Source organism: Bombina bombina, chromosome 1 (genome assembly GCF_027579735.1).
Source record: "Bombina bombina isolate aBomBom1 chromosome 1, aBomBom1.pri, whole genome shotgun sequence".
NCBI classification, from domain to species: Eukaryota; Metazoa; Chordata; class Amphibia; order Anura; family Bombinatoridae; genus Bombina; species Bombina bombina.
The window spans coordinates 1,115,084,831-1,115,104,502 of NC_069499.1; the positions used below are offsets into that span (position 1 = coordinate 1,115,084,831).

Here is a 19,672-nt window from a genome sequence, read left to right on the forward strand (position 1 = left end):
CCTCAGCGGAAGTCTCCACAGAGGTAGAGATAACATCTCCACTAGATTCGCATACCATATTCTTTGAGGCCAAGCCAGGGTAATTAGAATCACAGACGCCCTTTCCTGCCTTATGCGAGTAATTACTCGAGGCAGAAGAGCAAATGGGGGAAACAGATAGGCCATCCTGAAGTTCCAAGGAGCCACCAATGCATCTATCATACAGGCTTGAGGGTCCCTTGATCTAGACCCGTACCTCGGAAGCTTGGCATTCTGATGAGACGCCATGAGATCTAACTCCGGAATCCCCCATTTGGACACCAACCTGGAGAAAACCTCCGGATGAAGTTCCCATTCCCCTGGATGGAAGGTTTGTCTGTTTAGGAAATCTGCCTCCCAGTTGTCAACTCTTGGGATATGGATGGCTGACAGACAGCAACAGTGGTCCTCCGCCCACTAGATGATCTGAGATACCTCCCTCATAGCAAGAGAACTCCGAGTTCCCCCCTGATGGTTGATGTATGCCACTGAATTTATGTTGTCCGACTGGAATCTGATGAACTGGCTTAAAGCCAACTGAGGCCAAGCCAACAGCGCATTGAAAATTGCTTTCAATTCCAAGATGTTGATTGGAAGTTGTAACTCCTCTCGAGTCCAAAGACCCTGAGCCTTGAGAGAGTCCAAACTGCACCACAGCCCACTAGACTGGTGTCCATAGTCACTATCACACAAGAATGTCTCCGAAAGGAGGTGCATTGATTAGGATGTCTAAAGACAACCACCATCGAAGAGAATCCTTTGTCTTGTGGTCTAGGGATAACCTCGGGGATAGATCCGTATAATCTCTGTTCCACTGGCTGAGCATGCACAATTGCAGATCTCTCAGATGAAACCGAGCAAATGGCATGATGTCCATGGCTGCCACCATTAGACCGATCACCTTCATACATTGGGCCAAAGAAAGATGAGCCGTTCCCTGTAAAGATCGGCAAGACAATGTTAGCTTGTTTGTTCTGGTCTCCGTCAGGAATATCTTCATCAGGACTGAGTCTATGACAGTCCCTAGAAACACTACTCTTGTTGCTGGAACCAGAGAGCTCTTTTCCAGATTCACCTTCCACCCGTGAGACCGGAGGAAGGACAGTAACCTCTCTGTGTGAGAAGTTGCCTGAGAAAAGGAGGGAGCCTGGACCAGAATATCATCCAAATAGGGAACCATCGCCACGCCTTTGGATCTGATCACCGCTAGCAGTGCTCCTTGCACTTTTGAGAATATTCTGGGGGCCGTGGCAAGGAGAACGGTAAGGCCACAAACTGAAAGTGGTGATCTAGAAATGCAAACCTCAGAAACTTGTGATGATCCCTGTGAATGGGAACATGTAAATATGCATCCTTCAGGTCTATCGTCGTCATATACTGACCCTCTGAGATCAAAGGAAGGATCGTCTGAATTTTCTCCATCTTGAAGGAAAGAACCCTGAGGAACTTGTTGAGACATTTCAAGTCTAAAATTGGCCAAAAAGTCCCTTCTCTTTTGGGGACCATGAAAAGGTTTGAGTAAAACCCCAGACCCTGTTTCGGGACAGGTACAATCAGTCCCGGAGCTGAAAGATCTTCTACGCACTTTAAGAATGCCTCTCTCTTTATCTGGTTTACAGATAATCTCGAAAGGGAAAACCTGCCCTTGGGAAGACAGCCTTTGAATTCTAACCTGTAGCCCTGAGAGACAATGTCCACCTCCCACAAATCTGGAATGTCTCTCAGCCAGACGTGAGCAAACTGAGAAAGTCTGCCGCCTACATGATCCAGGCCTGGATTGGGGGCAGACCCATTATGCAGACTTAGAATCAGCCGCAGGCTTCTTGGCATGCTTTCCCTTACTCCAAGACTGGTTTAGCTTCCAGTATGATTTGCTGCTATCCTGTTTGGACAAAGGCAAGGAGGATTTTCCTCTGAAGTTACGAAAGGAACGAAAATTACTCTGACGTCCCTTTGGTTTGCTCCTTTTATCCTAGGGGAGAAAAGACTCTTTTCCGCCTGTAATATCAGAAATAATCTCCACCAAACCCGGTCCAAATAAGGAAGAGCCATCAACTTAACCGCTGCTCCATAACCCTGTCCGCCTGCTCTGAGCAGGCGGACAGGAATCGCCGGAAATCAACCCGATCGAATACGATCGGGTTGATTGACACCTCCCTGCTGGCGGCCGATTGGCCGCGAGTCAGCAGGGGGCGGCGTTGCACCAGCAGCTCTTGTGAGCTGCTGGTGCAATGTTAAATGCGGAGAGCGTATTGCTCTCCGCATTTAGCAAGGTCTTGCGGACCTGATCCGCAGTGTCGGATCAGGTCCGCAAGACCTTTGATAAATTGGGGCCTAAATCTTCACAAAAAACACTAAATAATTCCATACTAAACTTCACATCCTCCATGCACATAGAGGCAAAGAGAATGACTGGGGTTTATGGGTAGGGAAGTTATACTTAACAGCTTTTACTGTGGTGCTCTTTGCCTCCTCCTGCTGACGAGGAGTGGTATTCCCAACAGTAATTACAGAAGAACCCGTGGACTCATCACATCTTTAGAAAAAAGAGCTGATTTATTTAGGGCAATGCCCTACAAAAGGCCCTTTTAAAGGACTATTGGTAGTTTATTCTTAGATTAGGGGGTGTTTTTATTTTGGGGTGGCGTTTTAAGTTTTTATAGGGGTATTAGATTAGGTTTATTTTTTTTATTTTGGATTATTTCGTTTATTTTTTCTTTAATCTTACATTGTTTTATTTTTGTAATCTTAGTTTTTTAATGTAATCTTAGGTTTTTTATTTTAATTTAATCTTAGTTTTTTTAATTTTGAGTAAGGGTAGGTTTTTTTATTTTCAGTAATGATAGAATAATTTAGTTTTTATAATTTTTGGTAAATGTTTATTATTTTTAAATGTAGATAGTCTTTTTTATTTTATGTAATTGTAGTTAATTGGGGTTAATTTAGGGGGTGTTAGGTTAGGGGATTTAGTGATTAGATTGATACTTTGCGTTGTGGGGGGTTGGCTGTTTAGGGGTTAATAGTTTTAATAGGTAGTTTGCGTTGGGGGGGTTTGGCGGATTAGGGGTAAATAGTGTAATTAGATACTTTGTGTTGTGGGTGGTTGGTGGATTAGGGGTTAATAACTTTATTAAATAGGTTAATTAGGAAGTTTGTGTTGTGGGGGTTGGCGGATTAGGGGTTAATAGTTTTAACAGGTAGTTTGCGTTGTGGGGGGTTGGCGGATTAGGGGTTAATAACTTTATTAGATACTTTGTGATTTGGGGGTTGGTGGATTAGGGGTTAATACATTTATTAGTTATTGCGGTGGGGGGATGGTGGTTGAGAGGTACATATTGCACATACATTAGGTGTTAGGGCTTCTAGGGAGTTACGGTACTTAGATAATCAGCACAAGGCTTGCTGCGCCGGCCTATGTGTGGCGAGGTTAAAATGGAGTAAAATGTTTCCATTTTCACCACGTAAGTCCTTGCGCTGAATATATACCGACTGCCAACGCCCGTTCTATGTTAGTTTCTGGAAATAGTTTATAGGTTAAATATACACGCCGCACTTGTATGCAACGCCATATATATTTGATCACTAGATTCGCTAAATAATTGGCGACGCCGGCTTTTGTGGGCGACACCGCATATGTAATCTCGCCCCAAGAGAGCAAAGAAAATTTGATATTAGGAGTAAATTAGAAAGTTGCTTAAAATTGCATGCTCTGCATCTGGTAGCAGCTGTGCAGCTTGGGGAACTAAAGTCACCTGCATGCTGGAGTGGTGAACATGTGTAAAGGAGGCTGGAGAAGTCTGGCTGCCTTTTTGGTGTCTGATTGGGAGTGGGCAGCTTGTAAGAAAAGAGAGAGTTGAGCAGCAAAGATAGAGAGAGCAATTGAACATCATAGAACAGTTAAATCAGAGAGAGATGAACAGCAGAGACAATGCTAATCTGCATATATAGAGAGAGAAAACATAATGTTATGCTTACCATCTATAGTAGACACTGGTCCAAAGAATAAGTATAGAAGATGAGCTTGGTTCACCATGGGCCATGGTTTGAGCAATCTTGTGAGCCAAAAGGCAGAATCGCTGCGGTGAGTCCAGTGATCTAGTAATACATTGCGGCAGAAGAGTCGCAAACGCAGTTCTAACTTCTGAGTAGAGCCTGTGATTATTGATGTAATTATGAAAATAATAAGATAAGTAGCAAGTAGACATTAGACATTAAACAAAGAAACACTTCAATTTTCAGATGGACTGCCTGTCTGTGAAGGCAGCTCTAATATCTAACGGCTGAATAACTAGAGAGTTTTACTCTTTAGAATTGTGAATGGGTGGGGTCTAAAACAACCATATATGAAGTCATATCAGAGTGTTGGTATGATACAGACCTTACAAATATTAACATTTTAACACATTTAAAACATTTTGCAATGAAAGTATTGTCTTAAGAAAAAAACAATATTAACATAAGAGGTAATTGTTTGAATATTCAGAATAAAATCTTTGAATAGCTCATTCAAATAAAAGCCTGCTGATTGATCATAGATTGTCACTTATGTTTTTAATACTCCTATATGTTATTAGCAGTATGTTCTGGGGCTTATTCTTATCATTAAAAATATACATTTACATTACTTAAACTACAGCTTTTCTCCTGTGTGCATTATTTAATGCTAGTATAGATATCCACTATGCTAATCTTAGCCCAACTAGACTACACAGTAAGCCTGACATCATACTTCAATGGCACCACATGCACTAACCCAATACTGGTTAGCGAGGCACAATACACACCTGGATATGGTCTAAAGGACCTGACATAGCAACCATTAAAGCTTGACCTAGGGTGCAACCAGGACCAGGATGAAGATTGTCTGAACTCCTTAGTAGCCTGAAGGTAGAACTTCAAGGCACAAACCCCATCTAGATTGTGAAGCAAATGCTCCTTCGCTGAAGAAGGATTGGGACACAAGGAAGGAACAACAATCTCTTGATTAATGTTGCAATCTGACACCACCTTAGGAAGGAAACCTAACTTAGCACATAAAAACCACTTTATCGACATGAAAGACAAGGTTAAGGGGGGTCACATTGCAAGACAGAAATCTCGAAGACCCTGCGAGGCAATAGCCAATAGAAACAAAACCTTCCAAGATAACAGTTTAATGTCAACATTATGCATGGGCTCAAACGGAGCCTGCTGCAACACACAAAGAACAAGATTGAGACTCCATGGCGGAGCCATCTTTCTAAACACAAATCTGATCCTAGTCAGGGCCTTGACGAAGGACTGGACATCCGGAAGCTCAGCTAATCTCTTGTGCAGCAACACCGACAGGGCCGATATCTGTCCCTTCAGGGAGCTTGCATGTAGACCTTTCTCCAGTCCATCCTGGAGAAAAGATACAATTCTGGCAACTTTAACCTTATGCCAAGAAAAACAATGCTCCTCACACCAGTGCAGGTAAGTCCGCCACACCTTATGGTAGATGCGTCGAGTAACTGGCTTACGAGCTTGAATCAAAGTGTCTATGAAACTCTCCTGGCTAAGACTAAGCGTTCAATCTCCATACAGTCAGCCTCAGAGAATCTAGAATTTGATGAAGGAAAGGATCCTGTATCAGCAGGTCTCTGCAACAAGGTTACCTCCACGGAGGAGATGAGGACATCCCCATCAGATCTGCAAACCAAGTCCTTTGTGGCCAGGATGGAGCAATTAGAATCACTGATGCTTGCTCTTGTTTGATGCAGGCCACCACACGAGGGGGAAGAGGTAAGGGAGGAAAGAGATATATAAGTCTAAACCTCCATGGAACCGCTAGGGCATCTATTAGAACAGCTTGAGGATCCCTTGATCTCGACCCATACTTGAGTAGTTTGAGATGGGAGGCCATGAAGTCTATCTCTGCTGCATATCTCTGCAAAGACCTTGGGGTGGAAAGACCATTCTCCTGGGTAAAAGGATTGCCTGCTGAGGAAATCTGCTTCCCAGTTGTCCACACCTGGAATGTCGATCGCTGACAACATACAGTTGTGGGCCTCCGCCCATTCTAGGATTTGGGATACTTCTCTCATCGCTAAGGAACTTCTCGTTCCTCCTTGATGGTTGATGTAGGCTACCAAAGTTATATTGTCTGATTGGAATCTGATAAACTGGGATGAACCCAGGAGGGGCCAAGCCTTCAGAGCAATGAAGATTGCCCAGAGTTCCAAGATATTGATCAGAAGAGTGGACTCCTCCTGAGTCTTCAGCCCATGTGCTTTCCTGGCACCCAAACAGCTCTCCAGCCGGATAGACTGGTGTCCGTAGTCACAATCTCAAGGTCTCAAGAAGCACGTGCCTTAGGACAGGTGAGCTTGACCGAGCCACCAAGAGAGGGAGTTTCTTGACAGGCTGAACAGAACTATCTGTTGTGACAGATTGGAATGATCGCTGCTCCATTGTCTCAGCATGCATAGCTGTAAAAGTCTGAGATGGAATCTGCCAAAGGGAATGATGTCCATAAAAGACATGCTGTTGTTAGCTTGCAATGTCTCTGATCTGGTATTTGGCATAAGAGAACTCTTTTCTAAGTTTATCTTCCATCCATGTGACCATAGAAGATTTAGAAGAAATTCTGAGTGATCCCTTGCTAGACGAAAATATGGTGCCTCTACCAAGATATCATCCAGGTAAGGAGCTACTGCTATACCTCGGAATCTGGAAGCCGCTAGAAGAGCCCCCAGAACCTTCATAAATATCCTTGGAGCAGTAGCTAAGCCAAACGGAAGAACTATGAGCTGGAAGTGCTAATCCAGAAATGCAAACCGCAGGAACTGGAAATAATTCCTGTGGATCGGAACGTGAATGTATGCATCCTTTAGATCTATGGTAGTCATAAACTGTCCTTTCTGAACCAGGGGAAGTATTGATCTTTTTTTTTTTTTTTTTAAATATTTTATTAAATACCAGTCATAAAATATACAATTACATTAAATAATCAACAATACATGTTCATTTTTGACTACATTACCTTTTTAGCAGTTACATATTACCGCATCTATACAATATGACACACAATACTTTATACCTATTTTGAACCAAAGTTATATAAAATTCAATTAATGTTCTAATTTACTTCCAAGTTGATCAAATATGAATAGGCATGCTTAATCCACAATATAGTATCATTCCAAAGCATAGATTAAATATCTATATATATAATACAAGTTTAACTTAGTTTAACAGTGTAATCTATCAAAATTAAGTCAAAACCTCAAGTACTTTTTCTTCCAGAGCCTAATTCGAACAAATATAGCCCTATAACTTCTAACTTCTAATCCAAACAATTACTCTCTAAGAGGAGCCAAAATTCTATTTTTTACCTGAGGTTCTAAACTATCTATAAACTCTCCCAATTTCTTATTAAACTCTGTTATTCTTGCATCCTTGTCATATAGAACGTCAAATAATTCTATATTCAACTGATCTAACATAACCAAGTGGAATTCCTTCATACTAGGACCTCTCTTTAGTAGCCATTTTTTCAATATACGTTTTATTTCTAAGAGTATTATCATAGTCAGCAGTTTAATATTTTCCTGTTTGAATTGCCTACTAAATACCAGTAGAATATTCAAAAAGTTCAAGTTAATCTTATATTTTAAAATCTTAGAGGACCAAAAGCTGATCTTTGCACAGAATTGTCCAATTTTCGGGCAATCCCATAAGAGATGTTTTAAATTAGGATCAAAGATATTACATTTAACACAGTTCCTTTTGCAGTTAAACCACCTTGACGCAATTTTAGGTGTTATATAGAATCTATGCAGTATTTTAACTTGGGACTCCCTGAGGTATGAGTCACATGTAGTAGTAATAATAGTTTTCAAACTTTTTTCAACCTCAGTTGCTTCCAAAAGTATAGAGGCCTCTCTCTGCCAACCCTCAGTAATCTTCTCCCTTATACTACTACTATTTGAGTCTATTAGAGCTTTATATAATCTTGAATAGGAACATATTCTTTTTTTATAGTCCTCTAACATATTATGTAATGGATGTGAGTCCCATATGGAATGAGCAAATTTACTTATAATATTTTTTGTATAATGTACTATTTGATTGTAAGCATAATAATGTGTGTCAGGTAAGCTAAATCTAAATTGAAGTTCTTTAAATGTGCGTATTGATTTGTTTAGCGGATCTAGTAAATCTCCTATCATATATAACCCATTTTTCTCCCACTCCTTAAATATAACCGAGTTCATGCCTGGACTAAAGTCAGGATTTCCTTTTATAGGTAGAAATGTTGAACCCTTAATTGGGAAGTGCAGGATCTTACTAATAATATACCAAGCTCTAAGGACATTTTTATACATAATGTTCCTTTTAACTGAGGGTTCAATATCTTTCAGCTCTGTGTGTAATACATAAGCCTTATTAATCCCTAGACATGTGCTTGGCGAAAAAATTCGGTTCGGTTCGGATCGATTCGGAATTTTTCGAAGTTCGGTTCGGATTGATTCGAATTCGGAAAATATTGAATCGATTCATTTCGGATTCGTTTCGGATTCATTCGGATTTGAAGAAATTCGGCTGGATCCGGTTCGATTCGGTTCGGAAATTCGGCAATTTGGTAAGTGTTAGGTGGGATTAGACTAGTATTATACTGTATATTAGGTGTTAACCTAACATACTGTATAATACTAGTGTAATCCCAATGGCCATCCGAATTTACGAATGGATTCAATTCGATTCGGTTCGATTCGGAAAATTCGGCAACATTTTAATTCGGAAATTTGGTTCGATCCGAATCGCCGAATTTTCCGAATTTTCCGAATTTCCGAATCGAACCGAACCGAATCGCACATGTCTATTAATCCCTCTTGATGCTAATTTTTCTAAGGAGTTTTCATGGAAGTATTCAGTTCCCATCAACCAATCTATAGCTATTCTTGTCAGAGCTGAGAGATTATATAAATGAACATCTGGAACTCCCATTCCACCTTGTAACATCGGTTGCTTTAGTTTATCCAGACTAATGCATGGTTTTTTCCCTTTCCATATGAACCTATTAAAGATCTTATTTAATCTTTCAATGTCTTTCTTAGGAATTAGAATTGGTAGCATATTCACAGGGTATAGCAGTTTGGGTAAAATCATCATTTTGATTATATGTACTTTTCCCATCATAGAAATGGGTAAGGAAAACCATCTTTTAAGAGATTTCTCTATAAATACAAATATTTTCTCATAGTTTAAGTTATACCATTTTTCCGGATTGGAGGATATGTTGATCCCTAAATAAGTTATATAATTTAATGCCTCTATAAATGGAAATTCACTTATGTCTCCATCCTCTCTCTTATTCAACCACAATACTTCCGATTTTGTAGGATTTATCTTAAAGCCTGAAAATTTGCCAAATTCAGTTATAACAGCAAGAATCTTTTTTAACTGTTTCTCAGGATTTTGGATGAATAACAGCATATCATCTGCATATAGCGAAAGATGATAGCTTTTATCCTCTATTTTGCCTGTAAAAGTATTTCTTAATTTGACCGCCAAAGGTTCCAATATCAAATTGAATAATAGAGGAGATAAAGGACACCCTTGACGGGTTCCTCTACCTAAATTAAATCTAGGTGATAACTCACCATTAACAATTACAGATGCATTTGTTTTAGTATAAACATTTTTAATAAAGTTGTTAAATGGGCCTTTTATATTGTATTCAGCCAAGCATGATGTTAAATATGACCATTCGACTCTGTCGAAAGCCTTTTCGGCATCTAGGGCTAACAACAAAGTATTTGGGATCAATTCACTATTTTTTTGTTTTTTCAAAAGCCAAAAGTGGCTTACTATATGCATAACCTTACGTATATTTTTACTAGATGACCTGGCCTGGATGAACCCTGATTGGTCCTTATGTATTAGCTCGGGGAGTAGGTCTTTCAATCTATTCAACAGTACTTTAGCTAGTATCTTATAATCTTGGTTAATCAAGGATATCGGACGATATGAGGTAACACATTGTGGATCTTTTCCACTTTTAGGGATCACAATAATATTAGCCCCAGAGAAGGCTATCGAAGGCTTTATATTTTTACTGAGATAGTCATTAAATAGATTTGTCATTACAGGTATACCTCGCTCATACAGCGGGTTAGGGACCGGAGCCCTGCTGTAAAGTGAAAACCGCCATAAAGTGAAACAAGGCGGATTTAGCTTCCTTTTCACTTGCCAGTGTGTTTAAAACCTTGAAAACATGTTTGAACTAAACATATATTAGGGGTGCAATAGTGCTACGTTTAGTTTTACACTAGCACAGCACAGTATTCAATTAGTATTTAATAAATACTGTACCTGTAAAATAGTGACAATTACTGTAGTAAAATTTGCCAGACTATAGCACTGAGGCACAGATTGCATTGTAATGCTGTAAACAGAGTGCACTGTGCATAACAAAATGGTGCCAGTCACTTTTTCTCACAATCTCACGATGATTACAGCACTGTTTCACTGTTTGGAGGTTGAAGTTCAGCTCCACAAAGCGATGCATTAGTGAAGCGCTGTAAAGTGAGGTATACCTGTATATCTACTAAGGATTATTTCATACTTTTGTACCATTCTGCAGGTAGACCGTCCGGTCCAGGAGCTTTACCTAATGCCAAATTTGTTATCACTTTATTAACTTCTTTTGTTGTGATATTAGAATTTAAAATTTCTTGTTGTTCCTGTGAGATTTTTGGTAGTTAAATGTCATCTAAATTTTTTTTACTATTTACCTCTTCTTTACTATTATCAGATGTATATAACTTATTGTAATAATTCCTGAATTCCTCTATTATCTCTGAATTATTAAAGATTAATTTTCCTTTAGACTTTATAGATAGAATATGTTTAGTTGAGTTTTGTACTTTAACTAACGAAGCCAATAGCTTACCGGATCTGTTTCCGAATCTATATAGCTTCCCTTTTTCTTTCCTAATATCTCTTATGGCCTGCTGGTTTATATGCACTTCCAATTCTTTTTTATCTTCCATATATTTCTTTCTCCAGAATTCAGTTCTAAATTCTATATATTGACTATATGAATATGATGTTCTTTCGCTTAGTTCTTTATATTGTCTATTAATCTCTTTATTATACTTTATTACATAGGAGGTTCTCTCTCCTCTTATTACCGCCTTCCCTGCTTCCCAAATGGTTTGATTATTCTGACAGCTCTCTAAATTATGTTTTAAATATTCCCTCCATTTTTGCTTAATGTGTTCTCTAAAATGGTCCGACCCATATAAAAATTTTGGAAATCTAAAACTTAAAATTCCAGAATGTTTCCTTCCTAAAGTGAGTCTTAAATCAACCGCTGCATGATCCGATATAATAATTTCATTAATCTTAAAATCTTCTATGTGTGGTATTAAAGCCTTTGAAATAAGAAAAAAGTCAATCCTAGAGAAGGAGGCTTGAGTCTTTGAATGGTAAGAGTATTCTCTTTGTGTTGGATTTTTATACCTCCATACATCCACTAAGCCTAACGTCTCTGCTATTAGATTAACCATTTCTTTATCATATTTCCCTTTTTTAATTGATCCTTTTTTGTGACCTCCTAGAGCATTCTTACTTCTATCCAAGTAAAAGTTAGGGGAAAGATTAAAATCCCCGCCTATTATTAATTTGGTGTCAACATATTTAAGCAAAATACTTAACATATTCTTCCAAAATAGACCGTTAGTTTCATTAGGGCCATATATATTACATAACATTATTTGTTCATTGTTTACAACCATTGATACTATTATATATCTTCCCAAAGGGTCATATACTATATTTTGGATCTGATATTCCAATTTTTTACTGAATAAGATTGCCATACCTCTACTTGCCTTCTTATATGATAAATAAACTACTTCTTTCACCCATTCTCTCTTTAATTTCTCATGTTCTTTATCTAGTAAGTGAGTTTCTTGTAAAAGAGCTAGATCTGATTTACATTTTTTTTTTAAAATGATTAAGAATAGCTTTCCTTTTTATAGGAGAGTTAATCCCTCCTACATTCCACGATGATATATTTATCATTTTTAACTGTTCCTAAGTATATCCCAGGCTGGAGTTAAGAGAGAAAAGGGACAAGTATGGGGGGAAACAGAAAGAGTATTAATTCTAATATATTTCAAAAACTAATAATGTGTTAAAGATGTAATTCTGTGTATTTATATGTTTACATCCTGTGATATATATATATATATTTTAACTTATAAACTTATAAAGACACATATATACTTCTGTACAAGTCACAGGTATAATAATGTGTTAAAGGTATAATTCTGTAAATTTATATATTTATGTGTACAAGTCACAGATGTATCTCTGTGATTTATAAAATGTGAAAGGTGTATTTATGTGAGTTATATATTTACATCTTGTAAATGTGATGTGATCCTCCTTTATCTCTATCTTATAAAATTACTCATTTTTGAAAGTGTGATAATTCCCATATATACAGGGAGTGCAGAATTATTAGGCAAATGAGTATTTTGACCACATCATCCTCTTTATGCATGTTGTCTTACTCCAAGCTGTATAGGCTCGAAAGCCTACTACCAATTAAGCATATTAGGTGATGTGCATCTCTGTAATGAGAAGGGGTGTGGTCTAATGACATCAACACCCTATATCAGGTGTGCATAATTATTAGGCAACTTCCTTTCCTTTGGCAAAATGGGTCAAAAGAAGGACTTGACAGGCTCAGAAAAGTCAAAAATAGTGAGATATCTTGCAGAGGGATGCAGCACTCTTAAAATTGCAAAGCTTCTGAAGCGTGATCATCGAACAATCAAGCGTTTCATTCAAAATAGTCAACAGGGTCGCAAGAAGTGTGTGGAAAAACCAAGGCGCAAAATAACTGCCCATGAACTGAGAAAAGTCAAGCGTGCAGCTGCCAAGATGCCACTTGCCACCAGTTTGGCCATATTTCAGAGCTGCAACATCACTGGAGTGCCCAAAAGCACAAGGTGTGCAATACTCAGAGACATGGCCAAGGTAAGAAAGGCTGAAAGACGACCACCACTGAACAAGACACACAAGCTAAAACGTCAAGACTGGGCCAAGAAATATCTCAAGACTGATTTTTCTAAGGTTTTATGGACTGATGAAATGAGAGTGAGTCTTGATGGGCCAGATGGATGGGCCCGTGGCTGGATTGGTAAAGGGCAGAGAGCTCCAGTCCGACTCAGACGCCAGCAAGGTGGAGGTGGAGTACTGGTTTGGGCTGGTATCATCAAAGATGAGCTTGTGGGGCCTTTTCGGGTTGAGGATGGAGTCAAGCTCAACTCCCAGTCCTACTGCCAGTTTCTGGAAGACACCTTCTTCAAGCAGTGGTACAGGAAGAAGTCTGCATCCTTCAAGAAAAACATGATTTTCATGCAGGACAATGCTCCATCACACGCGTCCAAGTACTCCACAGCGTGGCTGGCAAGAAAGGGTATAAAAGAAGAAAATCTAATGACATGGCCTCCTTGTTCACCTGATCTGAACCCCATTGAGAACCAGTGGTCCATCATCAAATGTGAGATTTACAAGGAGGGAAAACAGTACACCTCTCTGAACAGTGTCTGGGAGGCTGTGGTTGCTGCTGCACGCAATGTTGATGGTGAACAGATCAAAACACTGACAGAATCCATGGATGGCAGGCTTTTGAGTGTCCTTGCAAAGAAAGGTGGCTATATTGGTCACTGATTTGTTTTTGTTTTGTTTTTGAATGTCAGAAATGTATATTTGTGAATGTTGAGATGTTATATTGGTTTCACTGGTAAAAATAAATAATTGAAATGGGTATATATTTGTTTTTTGTTAAGTTGCCTAATAATTATGCACAGTAATAGTCACCTGCACACACAGATATCCCCCTAAAATAGCTATAACTAAAAACAAACTAAAAACTACTTCCAAAACTATTCAGCTTTGATATTAATGAGTTTTTTGGGTTCATTGAGAACATGGTTGTTGTTCAATAATAAAATTAATCCTCAAAAATACAACTTGCCTAATAATTCTGCACTCCCTGTATATGTGACTTTTAAAGTGCAAACAGTGCATAACTGTGTATTAAAATATACCTAAAATGGATAAAATATAATCTTGTTTAACACTTTTTATAAAAATTACCAATATTTCCTACCTTTTTATATATTTTAAAACCCATTATTACTTACTTTAAATCAAGAAAAAATAATAAACCTTATAAAACCTCAGAGAAATTCCTAAAAGTATGTGTATATTATTAGTGTAAAGCTATCTAGTGTTCAAAATTTACTATCTAAACTTTAATTGTAATTGTCTCCCCCCTATCACCCGTTCCCTCTTATTTATCATCCTAATTTTTATTAGATTCCAGAAACTTCATTATTTCGTCTCTATTATTCAAAAAAATCTTTGTGTCATCAGGGAGTAAAATTTTAATTTTGGCTGGGAAAATCACAAAAGCTCTAAATCCCTTGTTGTTGAGCTCATTACATAACGGTATCATTTCCCTTCTAGCTCTAGCAGTGTCTGCAGCATAATCCTGATAAATAGAAACTTTTCTATCCTGAAAAATAAATGAATTAATTTGTTTATACGCATTAAATATCAACATTTTACTGTTAAAGTTAACGAATTCTACTAATACTGGTCTGGGAAAATCTCTAGAATAGTTATTTTTCTTTACTATGTTAATTCTCTGAACTTTTTCTACCGTAAATGGTCCATTCTCCTTAGGTATACCCAGTAATAATGGCAGCTCCCCTTTTACGAATTCTTTTAACTCATGTATCTTTATTGACTAAGAGATTCCTAATATCCTCAGATTTTTCTGTCTCATACGATTTTCTATATTTTCTAATCTCATTGTTATATTTATTCTGTTTCTCTAGCTCCATAATTCTTTCTATCAGATTTGACTGACCATCTTCTATATCAGAGATTCTCTGCTCTGATTCACCAAGCCTACATTGGAAGTTCTTAATCTCTGAGGTTAATGTCTGTATATCTCTTTGTACTTCTTTTTGGACCCCCTCTATTTTAGGGATTAATATTTCTGTTATTTGACTGATCAAAGGTGACCCCTCTTTATCAGATAAAGTTTCTACTACGGCCGTTGGTCTTTCTGTAAACCTATCTAAAGATAGTCTTGTTTGCTTATCTCCTTGTTTTTTAGGCGGCATGTTATTCTTTAAAAATAATTTTTCCATATACCAATACCTAAGTCCTAGGGACCGAGTCAATTTGATATAGACTCTCTATAATATAAGATGAATTGTATACTGATCTATCTCTTTCTATGATATAGCAAGCATATAGCTATCTTATTATTAATCCAGGATTAATCCCCTATTCAGCCTTAGATAAAGACTATCACCTTATGTTTACAGATTTTCCTCTTTAGTTTGTCTCTATCCCTGTAACCCTATATAAGTATTTTTATATATATCCTCTTTATTATCTAGTATGTACCACTGTTATACATCTCTGTATTGAATCAATCCGTAAGCTTACACGGATTGTTAAACCACTTTACACACTATTGCCATTTACTAAATAATGACCTAATATACAGAGGTAAAGTCCAGTTGAACCCATAAGATCATTTACGGTGTGGTTTCGCTAAAGAACAACCAGATACAGGTTTTAACAAGGATATAAATAACTAAACAATAATTCACAAGTAGGTCTCTATAAAAATCAGTATCCACGGGTTGTTAGTCAGAGTATCAAAAGGTATAAGTGTTAATCTCTTTCTTTTTGTAATATAGCAAGTATGTGTCTTACCCAGTTTTTACCCTGCACTAAATCCCTAACAAACCTTGGGTGAGTCAATACAGTAAGAATACAAATTTTCTCTCTAATTAACTATATCTATGAACAAAAACAGAATTTATGCTTACCTGATAAATTACTTTCTCCAACGGTGTGTCCGGTCCACGGCGTCATCCATTACTTGTGGGATATTCTCCTCCCCTACAGGGAAAGGCAAGGAGAGCACACAGCAGAGCTGTCCATATAGCTCCCCCTCTAGCTCCGCCCCCCAGTCATTCGACCGACGGTTAGGAGAAAAAGGAGAAACTATAGGGTGCCGTGGTGACTGTAGTGTATAAAGACAAAAAAAATTTCAACCTGATTAGGAAAACCAGGGCGGGCCGTGGACCGGACACACCGTTGGAGAAAGTAATTTATCAGGTAAGCATAAATTCTGTTTTCTCCAACATTGGTGTGTCCGGTCCACGGCGTCATCCATTACTTGTGGGAACCAATACCAAAGCTTTAGGACACGGATGAAGGGAGGGAGCAAATCAGGTTACCTAAATGGAAGGCACCACGGCTTGCAAAACCTTTCTCCCAAAAATAGCCTCCGAAGAAGCATAAGTATCAAATTTGTAGAATTTGGCAAAAGTGTGCAGAGAATACCAAGTCGCTGCCTTACATATCTGATCAACAGAAGCCTCGTTCTTGTAGGCCCATGTGGAAGCCACAGCCCTAGTAGAGTGAGCTGTGATTCGGTCAGGAGGCTGTCGTCCGGCAGTCTCATAGGCCAATCGGATAATGCTTTTTAGCCAGAAAGAGAGAGAGGTAGCAGTAGCTTTTTGATCTCTCCTCTTACCAGAGTAAACGACAAACAAAGATGAGGTTTGTCTAAAATCTTTTGTTGCTTCTAAATAGAACTTTAAAGCACGAACAACATCTAAATTGTGTAATAAACGTTCCTTCTTTGAAACTGGTTTCGGACACAGAGAAGGAACAACTATTTCCTGGTTAATATTCTTGTTGGAAACAACTTTTGGAAGAAAACCAGGCTTAGTACGCAAAACAACCTTATCTGAATGGAAAACCAGATAGGGTGGATTACACTGCAAAGCAGATAATTCAGAAACTCTTCTAGCAGAAGAAATAGCACCCAAAAACAGTACTTTCCAAGATAATAACTTAATATTTATGGAATGTAAAGGTTCAAACGGAACCCCTTGAAGAACTGAAAGAACTAAATTTAGACTCCAAGGAGGAGTCATGGTTCTGTAAACAGGCTTGATTCTAACCAAAGCCTGAACAAAAGCTTGTACATCTGGCACAGCTGCCAGTCGTTTGTGAAACAAGACAGATAAAGCAGAAATCTGTCCCTTTAGAGAACTAGCGGACAACCCTTTATCAAAACCTTCTTGGAGAAAGGAGAGAATCCTTGGAATTTTTATTTTACTCCAGGAGAATCCCTTGGATTCACACCAACAGATATATTTACGCCATATTTTATGGTAAATCTTTCTAGTCACAGGTTTTCTGGCTTGGACCAGAGTATCTATCACAGAATTCGAAAACCCACGTTTGGATAAAATCAATCGTTCAATTTCCAAGCAGTCAGCTGCAGAGAAACTAGATTTGGATGTTCGAATGGACCTTGTACTAGAAGATCCTGTCTCAAAGGTAGCTTCCATGGTGGAGCCGATGACATATTCACCAGGTCTGCATACCAAGTCCTGCGTGGCCACGCAGGAGCTATCAGAATCACCGAGGCCTTTTCCTGTTTGATCCTGGCTATGAGCCTGGGAAGGAGAGGAAACGGTGGAAACACATACGCTAGGTTGAACGACCAAGGCGCCACTAATGCATCCACTAGAATCGCCTTGGGATCCCTGGATCTGGACCCGTAACAAGGAATCTTGAAGTTCTGACGGGACGCCATTAGATCCATGTCTGGAATGCCCCATAATTGGGTTAACTGAGCAAAGACCTCCGGGTGGAGTTCCCACTCCCCCGGATGGAAAGTCTGACGACTCAAATAGTCCGCCTCCCAGTTGTCTACTCCTGGGATGTGAATAGCAGATAGATAGCAGGAGTGATTCTCTGCCCATTGGATGATCTTGGTTACTTCCTTCATCGCTAGGGAACTCTTTGTTCCCCCCTGATGATTGATGTACGCAACAGTCGTTATGTTGTCCGACTGAAATCTTATGAACCTGGCTTTCACTAGCTGAGGTCAAGCCAGGAGCGCATTGAATATTGCTCTTAGTTCCAAAATGTTTATCGGGAGAAGCGACTCTTCCCGAGACCATAGGCCCTGAGCTTTCAGGGAGTCCCAGACCGCGCCCCACCCCAAGAGGCTGGCGTCGGTCGTGACAATGACCCACTCCGGTCTGCGGAAACTCATTCCCTGAGACAGGTGATCCTGGGTCAACCACCAGAGAAGTGAGTCCCTGGTTACCTGGTCTACTTGAATTTGGGGAGACAAGTCTGTATAGTCCCCATTCCACTGATTGAGCATGCACAGCTGTAATGGTCTTAGATGAATTCGAGCAAAAGGAACCACGTCCATTGCTGCGACCATTAGTCCTATTACTTCCATGCACCGAGCTATGGAGGGTTGAGGAATAGAATGAAGAACTCGACAAGCGTTTAGAAGCTTTAACTTTCTGACTTCTGTCAGGAAGATCTTCATTTCCATAGAATCTATTATTGTTCCCAGAAACGGAACCCTTGTGGACGGTGACAGTGAACTCTTTTCTATGTTCACCTTCCACCCGTGAGATCTGAGAAAAGCCAACACAATGTCTGTGTGGGCCCTCGCTTTGGAAAGAGACGACGCTTGGATTAGGATGTCGTCTAGATAAGGTGCTACAGCGATGCCCCTCGGCCTTAGGACCGCTAGAAGGGACCCTAGCACCTTTGAGAAAATTCTGGGAGCGGTGGCTAAACCGAATGGAAGAGCCACGTGAAGGATGGAACTCTGAGGAAATTGTTTAATATCTTTAAATCCAGGATTGGCCTGAAAGTTCCCTCTTTTTTGGGAACCACAAACAGGTTTGAGTAAAAACCTAGACCTTGTTCCCCGGAGGGGACTGGGTTTATCACTCCCATCTTTGATAGGTCTCTTACACAATGTAAGAATGCCTGTTTCTTTATCTGGTCTGAAGATAAGTGATAAACAATGAAAGTTACCTTGTATTGGGACAAATTGCAGCCGCAGGGTGTGTGCAGGTAAAAAGTGATGTCTTTATTGTAAGATCATAAACAGGGTGTCAAACAAACTCAGGGGTACATTGAAACAATGGCAAACGTCCGACGCGTTTCCTGCCCGGAGGCACTTCGTCAGGGACTTAACTTGTATAGACATTAAACAACTTAAAAAGGCTTGCCTACCTACGTCACAATGAGAGCACCTGTGTACTGCAATTAAAGGGACAGAATAGTACTGCCTATGGAAACGGATTTATGCTTGGTCAAAATGAGAACCATTTTAATGGGCTCAACATAAAATAAGATTGGATTCTCAGTAATCAATGTATATGAATCTTGTATCAATGTGAATTACTTATAAGAATACAATGTAAAATATAAACGTATAATGACCGTGCTAGCGTGTTGTTAATTGTAACAGTACACAGTTGATAAGGTGTTAAAATAAAATGTTAAAAATGAAATAACATAATATAACATTGCTCCGTAGGTAGACAAAATGAATATCAAATAAAAATAAGTTGAAAAGAAAAACATTAAATAAAATATCAAAACTAATTGTTATAACAATGTACTGCAGACTCTCAGAGGAAATAAGAGTTAATTTCTAGTATGTTATATTATGTTATTTCATTTTTAACATTTTATTTTAACACCTTATCAACTGTGTACTGTTACAATTAACAACACGCTAGCA

The 19,672-nt window shown here is 38.9% G+C and overlaps 1 protein-coding gene across 1 annotated transcript in view; it reads right to left on the reverse strand.

Moving 5' to 3' along the window:
• Positions 1-19,672, reverse strand: part of FBXO47 (F-box protein 47) — a 512,374-nt gene that overhangs the window by 144,003 nt on the left and 348,699 nt on the right. The window contains exon 6 of the mRNA XM_053717491.1: positions 3,994-4,170. Within this exon, the coding sequence (XP_053573466.1) occupies positions 3,994-4,170 (177 nt within the window). The remainder of the gene's footprint in view (positions 1-3,993; positions 4,171-19,672) is intronic.